The sequence below is a fragment of the Megascapheus bottae genome, chromosome X (genome assembly GCF_031878675.1).
Source record: "Megascapheus bottae isolate mThoBot1 chromosome X, mThoBot2.hap1, whole genome shotgun sequence".
NCBI lineage: Eukaryota > Metazoa > Chordata > Mammalia > Rodentia > Geomyidae > Megascapheus > Megascapheus bottae.
In genome coordinates this window covers 2,449,474-2,465,406 of record NC_143547.1, presented here as the reverse complement: position 1 = coordinate 2,465,406, position 15,933 = coordinate 2,449,474, and the positions used below count along the sequence as shown (strand labels likewise).

General features: G+C 39.6%; 1 protein-coding gene across 1 annotated transcript; it reads right to left on the bottom strand.

Annotated features, from left to right (window-relative positions):
* Positions 1-604: 604 nt before the first annotated feature.
* On the bottom strand, positions 605-3,703 carry Tlr8 (toll like receptor 8). Its single transcript, XM_090326231.1, has one exon. The coding sequence runs from the start codon at positions 3,701-3,703 to the stop codon at positions 605-607; it is 3,099 nt and encodes a 1,032-aa protein (XP_090182357.1).
* Positions 3,704-15,933: the final 12,230 nt, after the last annotated feature.

The window sequence follows — 15,933 nt, the reverse complement described above, 5'->3', positions numbered from 1 at the left end:
TTCATTGCTTTTGTATTCTGTTTTCCCTGGACTCATTCTGGATCTGGTAGGAATCTATGGTTGACTTCCAACAAGTAGAATGAAGTCCAAACTCTGGAATATCATTTACCTAACCAGGATACCAATAACAAAACAAAGCTAAACTACACAAAAACCCAACCCTTCATGACTGTGACTTAGTTTTGTTAGTGACTTCTTGACTTCTCTTGCTGAATGTGATGAGGAAGCTATCTTTAAAGAGAGATCCTCATAGCAAGGAACTGAAAACAGTCTGTGGCCAGTAGCTTAACCCAGGAGCAACTGAATTCTGAAGACAATGGTTTAGATATAGCCCAGAAGTGGATCCAAACCCCAGAAATGCCTAATTGGAAATGGACCCCGCCCCCTAAATGGTAGCCTCTGAGAGACCTTAGAGTAGAGGACCAAGTTAGAGTGTGCCTGGCACCTTCACCCTCAGCGATGAGAGATCACAACTGGGCACCATTTGAAGTCACTAAGTAGAGGAGTAATTTGTTACATTTACATAGCAATAGACCACCGAGAAGGGGCAACTGCTTTGCCTTTCTCATTACAGTCTTGAATCCTGCCTACCCATTGATTATTATTACCTAAGGGACTCCACATACAAATTGTTATACCGTGAATCATTTTCAGTCAAGACCACGTTTTTTAGGCTTTGCCAAAATAAGCCTTCTGCCTTGGGGTTGTCTGGCCACTGGAGGATGGAGCTCTTACAGATGCGTCGCCGCAGTCTCAGGTACTGAGAATGCTGTAACACAGGCTCGAGCAGAATAAATATGATCACATCCAGGTTCTCATCCATTAACCGCTGCAAGGCCAAGTAGAAAGCTGTTTTAAAGTTCCAACTTTTTGCATATTTTTTGGTTAAAACAAAGATTGTTTTCTTACTCTGGTTGATACTCTGCACCAGATTCTCGATGATGGCTAATCCTGGATCCCAATCCCTCTCCTCTAAACAAAGGAGAACGTTTTTCTCTTCGCCCTCTTCAAGTCGATAGCGCAGCTCGTTAATTACCCAGTCTGTAACAGAAGCATCTTGGGTGTCATAAGAAATAAAAGCATCATAGAAGGTTTGGGATGTGGAAACAGACATGTAGCCTCTGATCTTAGCTAAACACATGTGATAGATGAACCAAACATCCCAGTAAAACAAATGGTGAGCCAGAGCAGCCACCATCACCATGATGGTGATAAAGAAGGTGAAGAAAAACAAGATGGCTGCAATGGTATCGGAAATACACGTTGTGAGTTCTAGACTTATGATACTCTTCCCTGTTTGATCCCCAGGATTGGCACAAATGATATCTACCAACCTAGGTATGGTGACATTCAGATTTTCATCCATCCATTTTCGAAAATCTCCAATGTCACAGGTACAGTCGAAAGGGTTCCTACCCAACTCTAAAATAGCTAAGTTGGTAATGGTCTTAGTTTGTAGCGTGGATTCGTTGATCATCTTTATCCGGTTGGAACTTAAGTCCAAGTGCATCAAAGAGCTGGCTTCAGCGAAGAAGCCAGCAGGCAGGTGGGAAATTCTGTTCTGTCTCAGTAGCAATGTCTGAAGAGAAGGAGTAAATGTAGATAAACTATGAGCTACTGAAGCTAGCTCATTTCTACTTAAGTCAAGCAAGCGGAGATGTGGAAAATGCTGGAGTAATGACCACTCAAAGAAATTTAACCTATTGTTGTTTATGTGTAGTTCCTCAAGGTTCTGGGGCAAATTAAGGAAGGCCTCCTTGGGAATCCGCTGAAGATTATTGGAAGCTAAATCAAGATGAGTAAGATTCTTGAGACATTTAAAAATGGGCCAGTAGCGTGTATCTTTCTCATTCCACAAAAGGTCAAGGCGGTTTCCACTGAAAACCAATTCTTTCAGAGACACACTTTTCAATTCATTCTCCTCTGTTAAAGTATAAATGCTGTTGTAGCTCAAGTTTAAAACCTTCAGATGGGTCAATTTTTGTATAAATCCTAAACGATGTGTGACCCCTGCTATGCTGAAATAGTGGGCATTGTGGCTGAGATCTAGAACTTCTAAGTTTGGTAGTTCATTGAGAGCTTTGTTATCATCAAAGTCTAGCCTATTGTTGGTCAAATCCAAGTATCTGACCTTAGGCACAGCTAAAAACTCAGTTCCATGTAAAACTTGAGCATTGCCATTGGAAGACAGATTGAGACAGGCAATGTCCTCAAATCCTTCAAATTGCTTGTTCCCAATAAAGAAAATACTATTTAAACTTAAATCTAAGGCTTTTCCATAGGTGGAGCATTGTGGCTTTATTAAAGGAGTAGTTTGGTGATAAAAATTCGAATGTGGATCAAACTTGGTCGCAGTTGAGCGTGGTTTGAGGCTATGACTTTGCAGTGAAGAACGTGTTGTGTCATTCTGCTGGACATCATATGCCAAAGGTGATATTCTGTTTTCTGACAAATTAATAATTTTCAGGCTAGGGAAATGTTTGAAAAGGCTAAAATCGATTTGCTTAATAAAGTTGATGCCCAAGTTGATGGTCTGTAAGTATTGGAGATCCATAAGGGGCTTGAAATGCTCTTGTTTCAATTCTTGGAACACATAACCTCTTAAATGTAATGCTTTGAGAGAACGAAGTGAAGAGAAATTTGGGGAAATATTAATGTTTTTTACATATTTTGTTTGCACATAGTTAAAAGATAAATCAAGTATTTCTAAGGAAGGCAGTTTTGTTAAAAATGCCCCAGAAGCGATTTCCTGCACTAAAAAGTTGAATTCAAGATGCAGCTCTTTCAGATGAATCATGTTATCAAACCAACTGGATGGGACTTCACGAAGTGACGTGCTTGAGAGGTTTAGGTAACGAAGTTGGTTCAGATTTCGAAAAGCGTAAGGATGTATCTGAATGGAAGCATTTCCTTCACAAGGTGTGCAAGGAAATGGTGCATTGAAACACCTTGGACAGTTCCCACTTAAATCTAGTAATTTTAGATTTCTCAGCCCTATGAAGTCATCTTGATGGATGGTTTTGATCTTGGTATTACTCAAAAAGAGTTTTGTTAGGGAGCTGGGTAGTTTGGGTGGCACATGAATAAGAGTGTTGAAAGATAGTGACAGCACCTTCAAATTTGTAAGGCCTTCAAACGTCCCATTTTCCACATTAAAAGTTTCATTACAAACGAAATAGCAGTTCCAGCCCAAATAGAGACTTTCCAAGTGCTTAAGACTCAGAGTGTTATTTTTTGTTATGGAAATTATATTATTTTGAATGAGACTAAGGTCTCTCAAAGACTCAGGCAAGTCAGCAGGGATTTTGTCCAACTGGTTGTCTTCAAGCAGTAACTCTCTCAAGTTTCTTAGGTTACGGAAGGCGCCATCTGTTATAGTCATGCCATTTTTATTCATCCAGGGATTTTCATTCTGATTGGCATTGTGGTTTAGATTAATTTTAGTGAGATTTTGTAGCCCTTGAAATGACTCATTGGTTATGTGTGTGATAAAATTCTCAGATAGGTCTAGTTCAGTCACATATTTGCCTATTGTTTGGGGGACTTCTTGTAGGTGACGATTGTTGCATTCTGCAATCACAGAGACATTTTGCCTTTTCTCATCACAAGGATAGCTTCTAGAGGGATTTGTTTCATTGAAGAAGTCACAGGAACCAGAAATAAGCAGGGCGAGGCAAGTCAGGATTGATGACAGAAAGGACATGTTGTCCTGAGGAAAATCAAAAGTGCAAAACACAGTATTAGAGTAGCAGTATTTGCTGGGCTTTCCATTGTGTTAACAAGGCTTCCCCATACTTGAATGGATTTTCAAGTGTGAATTCTCTTAACACTTAAATAAATTAAATCTAATTCAATTCAGAACAATTTTACTTTTAAAAAAAAATGTTCTGCTTATCTTCAGGGTACTAAAAAAGGAAAAAGTGTTAGCAAGCAAAAGGAAGCTCAAGAATAGTGCCTAGGCCCTGAGTTCAAGACCTAGAACTGGCCCCCCCAAAAAAGAAATGATATTAACCATCAATCTGAGGGAAATGAGAAATAAATATTTATCCAAGGCCTCACAGCTTAATGACAACTCAATTTGGCCAATAACTTGATTTCAGCCTTATGATACATGGGGTAGAGCCTGTTAGATCCTAACTTGTGGAACGTTAAGTTATAAATCGGTCTTATTTGAAGCTTTTAAGTTTGGGGATTGTTTATTATACAGCAATCAGAAACTAGTACACTCAGAAAATACATGTCTAAGTGACTTGGTGTTGAAAATATGCAGTTTTTCAGAGGTAGCCATGGGTTTTGAGGCTCAGTTTTCAGATCTCAGCCTCCTGAGTAGCTAACCAATGAATGCCCAGCTACCTTCTACATTTGAAAGTCACTTGTCAATTCTTCCATGTCTATATTAGCTGGTGGGTAGCCTGGGAGTCTATTTAATTACCTTACAACTTTATTTTCAATCCACTGAGATTTGACCTATACGTATGGACTAGAGAAGTAAAATCTGAGCTGCAATACAATTGGCAAGGCATACAAAGTAATAATAATGGGGTCCAAGCAATGTTCCAGATGAAGGGAGCAGCCTATGCAAAAGCCCCGAGGATATTTCTGTGTTTCCTATGCTGAGACTTTAGACCATTCAAGATCTCAAAGTTGGCTGGATGCCTCACAGAAGGCTTGCAGATGTAGTGTTCAGAGAAATAAACTGGGCTTCAGGGATTAGGGTGGTAAGTAGGAGGGAATGAATGAAGATGAGGATAAGAGACTCAGGATCTCCATGTCAACACATTCCATGGATATGGCCCAGTCAGCATCTCATATGCATATTGTGAGAAATATATGGGGCTATGAGATTTAAGACAAAAATCAATAACTGGGCACTAGTGACTCATATCTGCAATCCTAGCTACTCAAGAGCATGAGATCTGATGAGTGCAATTACAAGCCAGCACAGTCAGAAAGGTCTGTGGGATTCTTAATCTCCACGTATCCAGACAAAAGCCAGAAATAGAGGTATGGTCAGATTTCCAGGCTTTACGTAATGCATTATGGATAGAAGAGACATCTTTATGTGGATACTTCAGGGAGTCCACAGGCTGGGCCCATCTTGTGTAGATTCAAATTAAAGTCTTCACATCTAACATCTTGTACAGCTACGTCATCCAAAGTAGAGCAACTAAGGAGCAATACCTGTAGAGGTTACTAGAGACTAGCAGAGTCCTGTTGTTTCAGAATAAAAATGGCCTCCAAGAGAGTTGTAAGTAATTTAGAATGAAGTATACAGGTCATGAAAATGAAAAGAATATTCACAAGGGTATTTCTGAATGAAAAGCTTTAGGCTCCTAATGACCACCTCCACATCAAGTTCTTATGTAAGAATGTGAATTGACAAATTCCAAATAACTTGAATTTGGAAAACATATGCACAGGAACAGTGAAGAATGTGGAGTAGATGCTGGAGAAGAAGTTGAGGAGGAATCACAAAGCATTCATCATGCATAACCTCACAGATCGAGTGGATGCACATGCTCATTTCTCAGGGTTCTCAGCTGAAGGTTTTGAGAGTGCCATATCACAACATTGAGAGAGTGCACCCAGCTCACACTATGTCTGGACCACGAAGAGAGAAGAGAGCCCAGAGACATAGCAAGAGCTGTGTTTCCACAGCCATGTTCTTCCTCTAGGAACTTCACATCCATGCCAAGACCACCAAAAGTTATAAGTTCACAAAGATATCAAATGGAATCAGATTCTACATGACTAGGGCACCGAGGAGAATTCAATCTCTGCCATTGCCATTGACTATTGCCTCTCTCTCTCTCTCTCTCTCTCTCTCTCTCTCTCTCTCTCTCTCTCTCTCTCTCTCTCTCTCTCTCTCTCTCTCTCTCTCTCTCTCTCTGCTGAGGATGGAACCAAGGGCCAGTGTGGGTAAGCACTATCCTTCTGAAACACAAATTTATTATGTCATGTTAAATTATTATTAGTTTGTTAAAATCTAGCCTGGCAAAATTGAAATGGCAGCTATGTTCCACACAAATAAGAGTAAAATAAATGCAAATAAAGACAATGTACAATTATGCAAATAAAATAGACAGTTGGAGGCAGACAGAGAAAGATGGAGAGGGAGAGAGGGAAGAAGAGGGAGAAGGACAGAGGGAAGGAGAAAGGGACAGAGAGATTCTTGTGAATTGCATACAGCAGTTGAATAGTTCCATTAAACCAATAGTAAAGAAATAAAATCCCACAATGTCAAAGAAAGCATAAAGAGACAAAACAGCATAATCAGAAAAGTGGCATCTGTTAAACTCAGTATAGCCAACTAGAGTTTGCTACAGAACTCTGGAAATGTGCAACAGCTTGAGGTGGCAGATACTCATTTGTGTGTGTGTGTATGTGTGTGTGTGTGTGTGTGTGTTTGTGTGTGTGTGTGTGTGTGTAGACATGTATGTACATAGCATACCAACTGCATCTGGACAGTAGGTCATCTGAGACTTTATATGAGAAATTAGCCCCTCCATCCCCCATCCTGCCACTTTCCTAAAACTTACTATATTGAAAGGAAAAAGTCAGGAGTCTTGAGCACAAGACAAGGTAAAACCCCTATGTTGAGGACTCTAGGAACTAAAAAGCATATGTCTGGTTTTCAACACATTTGATCTGTATTTAAAACAAAGATTGGACAGACATACCATATGCAAGACACTGAGTTGTTTGCCTTTCCCACAGCCTGGCTGTGGTTCCATAGAATTATATTTATTGAAATACCTACTTATAGGTTGTACTTTCCTGATTTGGTTTCCTGTTTCTGTGTTATTGTTGTTGTTTGAAATAGGGTCCCACTATATAACTCAGACTGGCCTAGAACTCACTCTGTAACCTAGGCTGGTCTCGAAGTTGCCATCCTCTTGTTGTTTCAGCCTCCCTATGTTGGGATTACAGATATACACCAAATTACAGATGTACAGCCAAATCTATTCTTTCATTACAGAATTAAAAGTATTTATATTAGGCTGTAGGAGTGGCTTGGAAGAGCACCTGCTTAATAAGCATGAATCACTGAGTTCAAAACCACTATCTCTAGAAAAACACAATCATTTATCTTCATCAATGACCTTGCTTCTCCTTTCCTTCAGTTTTGCACCTAAACAAATGCTTCATTAATCTCCCCTAATCCTGTCCCTACTCAATAGTAAGGATTTCCAGTTTGCATTAGGGGCACCCTAACCAACAAACAGACCCATGCCGTTCATTGCATGGGTCAGAGCCACCAAGCAGGAAATCTGTCTGTGAAGGTGGAGCTTCTAAGGAGACCTGTGGTATGCTTCTGTTACAAAATGGCCAGCATAATGTACCTCAGGGATTCCTCCACCATGTAAAGAAGAGATGACACTAAGGAAAAAAGAAAACAAACAGAATATCACCTTCAGGCCTCCAAGACAATGGGCTGATGGTTTTTTCCCCCTAATTCTAGATTACATAGAAATCAATTTTGTGTTTGGAATTCTGAACTCCTAAATGATCTGAGCACACAAAGGTATTTTTTTGCCAGTCTTGGGCTTTGAACTCAGGGCCTGAGCACTGTCCTTGGGCTTTCTCAAGGCTAGAGGTCTACCACTTGAGCCATGGCACCACTTCCGGCTTTTTCTATGTATGTGGTACCAAGGAATCTTCATGCATGTTAGGGCAGCACTCTACCACTAGGCCAAACTACCAACCTTTAATGCTATCATTCTTGTGTTACTCCCAAAATATCTCTGTCGGTGACAACAAATGCTAAATGCTATGGGCTCAGAACCATCCATCTGGTATGTGATGGTAACCTATCATATATGTCCTATACGTTATTGAGTTTGGGGTACAATCTGGCCAAATGATTTAAAACATACGATAATGGGTCAATAATTGTAGTCATGTTCATTGTAAGAATTCATGGATTTTCTTTGGCATATAACTAAAATAGAATGAGATTATCATCAGGGCGAAGTCACGACATTAGTGATCTGAAGGTAATTTCATGGACCCTTTCCCTTATTAAAAAAAAGTAAAGGTTTTATTTTTGACTACATTGGTATAATGACCAACATAACTCACACTAGATTATGTATTCATTATTTTCCAAAGTTTAAGAGAAATAACATTCACTGAAAGTGATCTTTAACTCCTGGATCTGATAGGCCAAAAGAGAAATCGATCATGGTAAATGGGACTGATATCAAGCACCAGGAGAGACTAGTTAAAATAAGGAGGAGATACTTACTAGAAGGTAACTATTACACTTGGCATTGTGAATTGGTGGTATTAGGACTAGAACCAGGATTGAGTGGAAATGGCAGAATAGAGGATCAAAAACGGAGAGTGCCCTCATCAAACAGGTTAAGTTGTAGGTTTACACTTCCCCCGATACCTGTACATGGGATTTATTTGGACTTTGCTGGTGTAAACAGGTTAAAATAGGGTCAAACTGGCTAAAATGGGCCTTCATCTAATTGCTAGTCTCCTTATAAGAAAGAAATTTGGATACAGACACACATAGGAAAGATGGCGATATGAGGACAGAGGCAGAGATTAGACAGATGTGGTAGCAAACCAAAAAACACCAAGGAGTACCAGCCACCACTGGAAGTTAGGAGGGAGCCTGGAAGTGGTCCCATAAGGACCCAACTGTGCTGACCACACCTTGATTTCCAACCTTTCTGTTGTTTGTTTGCTTGTTTGTTTTTTGTCATTCATGGAGTTTGAACTCTTGCCTGGATGCTGTCCTTAAGCTCTTCAGCTCAAGGCAAGTGCACTACCACAGCACTCCTTCTGGTTTTCTGGTGGTTAATTGGAGAGAAGAGTCTCCCCAACTTTTGTGCCCCTGCTGGCTTTGAACTGTGATCCTCAGATCTCAGCCTCTTGAATAGCTGGGATTATAGGCATGCGTCACCAACACCCGGCTCCACTTCCTGTTTTTTGAGCCACCAAGTTTGTGGCACTTTGTTAGAACAACCATAGGAGACTAAAAGACTAACATGAGAGAGTAGACAAATGAGTCCCTTTCTTGAGATCCCCAGCTAAGACAATTAACTTTGTCTCCAAAAATTCTTGCCCTGGATGCAACCATCCATATCCTCACCCCCTAGAGTTGATAAGGAAGGTGAATTGTCTCAGGCCACCCAGAAAAAAACAGGACCTATTTATTTAAAGAAGTGTATGCATCATGAAAACATATCTGCCTGACTTCCTCTTTCTCTGCCAAAATCAGTTGCATTATTTTCTGTGCAGAATCTGTTCAGTGCTACACAGCTGGCCAGTCTTCTTCTTGACTACTTCAATAGCACAAAGATGTTCTCTTTCAGTAGTCTTTGCCTAAATCTTCCCTTTCCAATTAAATTCCAATGGACACCTAATGCTCCTTTGAAAATCACCACTACAATTTGAAGAAGAGCTCAGGAAGTGGGCCATAGCTGTAAATAGCACTGAGTTTAGGGGCCAGCCACCCTCTAGCTGCCTGTGGAGCAGGCTCCATGCAGATGAGAAAAGACTAGATGTGGGCACTAAGACAGCAATTTTGCCAAGTGAGCCTATTGTTCCACAATCTATGGATTAGGAGAGACCCACAGCCTTCTCTGGCATTACACATTTTATTTTTTCCCAATCCTCCTGGGCTACAAATAGTTAATTTTCAAAGATGACTAATTCCTTCCTTCTTCCTCTCCAAGGCTTATTTTCAAGCTGAGCTGAATTTGGAGGCAATAGAAGCTGAAGTTTGTGGTCAGGCAGGCCACATAACTAGATTGTGTCTCAAATTTCCAAGGGCTTGACAGTGTAGCGCAGTGGTAGAGCATGAGCTGAGCTGAGCATGTGCACAGTCCTGGGTTCCATTGCCAGTACTGAAACAAACACATACTGTGTTTCCTTTTGAAACACAGTTTGCTTCCGACTATCTCCCTAGCTGCATGCCTCTTTGGCATTGGTCCTGCTTATCCTCTAACTATAAACTTATTGATCATCAGATGCAAAGAATCTCCTCAAGTGATTACTTAGCTTTTTTGGATCAAAATTCAAGTGAAACTGATTTTTTGCTAGCCTGGAATTATTCCTATTTTTTTTTTTTTGCCAGTCGTGGGCTTGAGCTCAGGGCTTGAGCACTGTCCTTGGACTTTCTCAAGGCTAGAGCTCTACCACTTGAGCCTCAACACCACTTCTGGCTTTTTTCTATGTATGTGGTACAGAGGAATCGAACCCGGGTCATGCTAGGCCGTTATTCTACCACTAGTTCAATCTCTCGGCCCTATTCCTAATTTTTAATAAGGTCCAATTCATTTACTAATGACAGTCTTGACTGTGGATTCATTATAACAGCAAATTAATTAAGGACTAGTTATGCAGGTACGATTTGCTATCTTAGGTGAAATCTGCAACTAATAGGAGATACTTTGGATTTCTCCATCCCAAATTTGAAGAATTCACAAATGGATTTGGAAAACAGGACAGTAGGATCTGTTCTCACAGAAGAGATAGATTTCAGTTTCATATTCAGAAAATATGATTAACTATTCCATTTGAATCAGGGAATATTCTAGGGTGCATTTGTTGAGTACTTTATCATGAAGCAAACAAGGAAAAATGTAGGTCATTCATTTGCTTATTTAATCCTAATTAAAGTCACTAGCCCTTGCTTTCCAGATGCGGAACCTGATGTTCCCAAGGTCACTCAAATGGGTGGTACAGAGCTGAAATGAGACTATCGCTGCTTGTGTTGTTCATGAATTAGGGGGACTGGAACAAGGGGCTAATTGGAATGATCTGGCTGCTTTGATGAGCAGAGGCCTCATAGCATATCTCAAGGCTAGCGCTCTACCACTGGAACCACAGCACCATTTCCAGCCCTTTTCTATATATGTGGTACCAAGGAATTAAACTCGGGTTTTCATGCATGCTAAGCAAACACTCTTACCACTAGGCCAAACTCCAGGCGGTGTTGCTTTTTGTGTCCTTTGAGGCTCAACCTGGATGGTAAGACTTTGTACAGTTCTCCTTGTGACTCTAATCTGTAGCCAGGAGGTCTTGACATCCATCTGCCACCAGTGGAAGCAAAGTAGGCATTTTTAAGTTTAATTTGATTCGATTATTATTCCATATTTGATTTTCTTATAATCAACTGTATTGGTTATCATACCTACCAACCAAATAGATTGGACAACATTAATTGTAATTCATATGTGTCACTAGCTTGGTTAGCCAAATTCCGTATGGACTACTATGATTTTTGTTTAAAGCATCATAAAATTTTAGTGCAGAATTAATTGCTCTTCCAGATCCGTAATGGTCATTAAAAGCAAAACCTTAACTTCAAAACCTTAAATATGCATTATATTATTGTTCAAAAACATTTATAAGGACTTCAGTAAACACTAACTAAACAACTAAGGAAATATATGGTGAGTTCTACATGAAATGCTCTTAAAATCAGCCTTTTTAAATGCTCTTAAACATCACTGAATTTTCTAGAAAACTATTATTTAAGAACAGTTGTGCCAGATGCTGGTGGTTCGTTCATGCTTATAATCCTAGCTACAGGGAACACTGAGAACTAGGGACTGCAATTCAGAACCAGCTGAGGGAAAAACGCCATGAGACTCATCCCCAAATTAACCACCAGAAAATGGAAATGGTGCAGTGGCTCCAAGTGATAGATTACTAGCCTTGAGCAAAAGGAGCACAGGATAGTGCCTAGGTCACGAGTTCAAGCCCCACCACTAACCAAAAATAAAAATAATATAAAATGAGTAGTAATGTTTGTTTTGCAATCTGATAGTTTTGGGCAGTAATAAAATAGACTACTTGGTAGGTCTAGTCATGGTAGAACCTTAATTATAGAGGCAGTAATAGGTTCTTTTCTAAATAAGAAAATAAATATTCATATTGAAATTTAAGCTTTTAGTAGTTATAGTAGGCTTAGCCTTTACTAAGTAATTATGTTAAAGTTAGACTAGCAACTGATTTATATATGTGAAGGGAAAGAATGTATCCTTTTACATTGAAATAGCCAAGTAAAAGCTCTTGCCCGCCCTTTCCCCTGCAATGCTGGTGTTCTATTTTATAAAGTTTTGCCAGGTACTCACAGCTCATTCCTGTAACCCTAGCTTCTCAGGAAGCTGAGATTTGAGGATCATGGTTCAAAGTCAGCCTATGCAGGAAAGACTGTGAGACTCCTATCTCCAACAAAGTACCCACAAATCCAGAAGTGACACTATGGCTCACGGAATGCATCCAGTCCCTGAAGTTCAAGCCCCAGAACCAGTAAAAAAAAAACAACCAAACAATCAATAAAAAGTTTTCTGGAAGAGAATGTAGCCTCTGACAGAGTCAGAAAGTAATACTCTGGGCCTGAGAGTGTGGCCTAGCAGAAGAGGGCTACCCTGGCATGAACATGAGCAACCCCGTGGCTTCCATTCCTCAGTACCACATACACAGTAAAAGCCAGAAGTGGTGCTGTGGCTCAAGTGGTAGAGCACTAGCCTTGAGAAAGCCCAAGAATAGTGCTCAGGCCCTGAGTTCAAGCCCCAGGACTGGCATAAAAGCAATACTCTAGCTTAACTTTGATCTTACATTTTTCTTGTTTTTACTGTTTCACATGATCATTTCCTTTGAGTTTCAGAATCCACTCTCTATACTAGCATTTGCTCAAATTAAAGTATAGCGATTCTTTGTCTTGTTTGACTCTTGAACATTCTTCTACTTATTTTTCCCTTTTATGACTTTCATTGTTCACACCAGTGGCCCCCAATCCAAATTTCTGGGCAAAAAAATGGTATTTTTTGGAAAAGCTTTTCTACGAGATCAGGCATAGCTTACCAGTTCTCTGCTGAGGTCCCGTCCAACTTCTCATTGCCCCCGCAGTAGCACCCAGTGGTGCACTTTTCTCAGGATGTGTGTAGAGAAGACTAGCTGAACTTCCTGAAATAGGTCCTGTTACCCAAGTTTTGCAGAAGTTTCTGTGAGCAGAACGGAACTTGTGATTTCTTAAGTATTGGCAAATCATTTATTAACTATGCTTTACAGTTTTGAAACCAAAATTGGGGAAAGAGTCAACTCTACAATGATTTAGGTAGAACCCAAATGTAATATTTTTGTGAGTTGATGTGTGTGTGTGTGTGTGTATTGGTGTGGTGGAGGAAGTGTATGTTCCCACAATTCGTTTTAGAAAGTCCGATGAGGAGGGTGGGGAGAAAATAAGGACAAAATTCACTTTTATAAGAATATGTTTATTCTGTTGGAATAAAACATTTGATCATAGATTTGTATGGAATTTAGGATTTTCCAAACTCATCCATGGTTGCATGAGTCTCATGAGTATGATTTCTGAGAGCCCAGAATGCCAGTGGGTGCTGCTCACCAACTAAGCAGTTCAAAAGCCAGTGTTCTCTCCTTGGGTATCCTTGTCCTTTAACCTAGCACCTGGCACATCGTATAAGCTCAATAAATAGTCACTGGCTTGAAATTTTCCTTTTCCTGATTTATTCTGATAAAGTGAGTTAGATTCGAAGCTCTCTGAGGCACGGCTCTTTGAGAGTTAACCAAGAGTACGTAGGGCTTATCAAACTCCAGTCTTTGAGCCAAATCTGGTCCAGATGTGCACAAGAAATTTCACAGCTGAAGAGTTTCAAATTAATGGATACAAAAGAACATTACCTACAACCTCTAGTTAATGGAAAGATCATCCCCCGCAAAAATAGTTCTACTCTTCTCATTAGTGGGTGAATACTATAAGGTTTCTCTAGTTATTAATATATTTTTAATTTTGATATTTAAATAATTGTGGGAATTAGTTTTTTCTTATATTACATATGCACATAAATAATTATTTCAGATATTTGACTCTTGGTCAAGAAAACCTCTAAAATATGTATTTATTGTCTGAACTTTTACAAAAACTGTTGGCTGGCCACTGACCTGAAAAATAATTGAAATGAGAAGTAATGTTTTATTTTGCTTTACACCCTGAAAGGAAGAAAGCCACACTGAGCACAATGGAGTCAGGTATGACATGTGTGTATGTATGTGATATATATATACATGTATAAACATATATAATCATGAGACTCGTGCCTCCAATTAACTAACAAAAAGCTATAACTTGGGTTCTTATAAAACATACACACACACACACACACACACACACACACACACACACACACACACAGACTAGGACAACACATGAATGTTCAAGAACCTAGAACTATATTGAGGACTGAGAGGTCTTTTCTCATGGTAGTCCTTAGTCTCTGAACCACATAAGTCATGTTCACATTGCCTTCCTTTGCTCTTCTTTGGAAAAATCTATATCTTACTACTTTTTGTTTGCTGGATCCTGGGGCTTGAACTTAGGACCTGAGCACTTTCCCTGAGCTTTTGTGCTCCAAAGTTAGTATTCTGCCACTAGAGGGGCTCCACTTCAGGATTTCTTGGTGGCTAACTGGAGGTAAGAGTCTTAGGGATTTTCTGCCCAGTTCACTTCAAATCTTGATTCTCAGATCTCAGTCTCCTGAGTATACTGGATTATAGTGAGAGGTACTGATGCTTGTTGGTAGTTGTTTATCTTATTTTTAATATTTAAATATACATTTTATTGTAGAATAGTTTTGCACTTTCAATAATGTTTCAGGTAGTTCAAATCCCCACATTCAGTTTTTCCTAGTGATAATATATTACTAAAGTACAGTTGTTATCATTAGGGAATCAATATTGATGTATTTTTATTGATTAAACTCCATTTTTCCAGATAGCACTAGTTTCATTCTAATATCCAGGATAGACTTCACAGGCAGCTATCACATACCTTAGTGTCCTATGGACTGTGGCACTGGCTCATATTTATTCTGATCTTATTGACTGTGACAGTCTTGAGAAGTACTGGATAGCTGCTTAAAAAAATGTTCCTCAGTTTGGGCTTAGCTGATGTCTTTCTTGTGATTAGACTAGAGCTATGACTTCCTCACCTTAGGCTGAGTGCGCCTCGAGGGTAGGGACTGTCATTTTTTCTTTATTTTATTATCATGAAATAGTTGTACAAAGGAGTTGCCATTTAACAGACTGTGTGAGTACAATATATCTCAATAAATGTCATATATTTTAATGAAGAATCTACAAAATTAAGTCAGTGAGGAATGGAGTTGGGTAACGGAGAGGAGTTAGAATGTTGAGAGGTGTGACATTGATCAAATACTGTTCATTTTATCCCGTTGTATTCATCCTGGTGGCTATGGTAGAGGAAAGCCAAGATGTTTTTTGAATGAAGAAAGGAAATTTAGGAGATAGAAAAAAGAACGGTGTACCTAGAAGAAAATGATTTCACACATACTTACAGTTTAACCTTATGCAGAACTTATCCTTCTTATTTTAGGGCACAGGTATCTGTGAACCTATTTCTCTCTCCCAGGGACTTATAAGCACTCTGGCTATTTTTATTTCTCATAGAAAAAGGGAAGTAAAAAAGTGGTAATAGGGGGCTGGGAGTTTGGCCTAGTGGTAGAGTGTTTGCCTAGTCTGCATGAAGTCCCGGGTTCGATTCCTCTGTACCACATACATAGGAAAAATCCAGAAGTGGTACTGTGGCTCAAGTGGTAAAGCTCTAGCCTTGAGAAAGTCCAAAGACAGTGCTGAGGCCCTGAGTTCAAGCCCCAGGACTGGCAAGAGAAAGTTTTAATAAGTTAGGTCATAGTGCCTCCCAATAATGTCAAGGATTACAGTGATCTAGAAAGGATTAATTTGAATCTATCAGGACTCTGAAAAGTAAAGAACAGCCTATTAAGCTTAGAAACCTGGGATTGGTGTGGGGAGGAATATTCATAAAGACAATTTCTATCATTCAGGCTGGTCCTTCACAAAGGTCTTCATTTGATGGTGGCCTTACAATGTCCTGTATTTTTAGTTTCCTCCTTCTGACATGTTTCTTCC

Excerpts from the sequence above, each read along its gene's own strand:
- Tlr8 (XM_090326231.1), bottom strand. The coding sequence starts at position 3,703 with ATGTCCTTTCTGTCATCAATCCTGACTTGCCTCGCCCTGCTTATTTCT.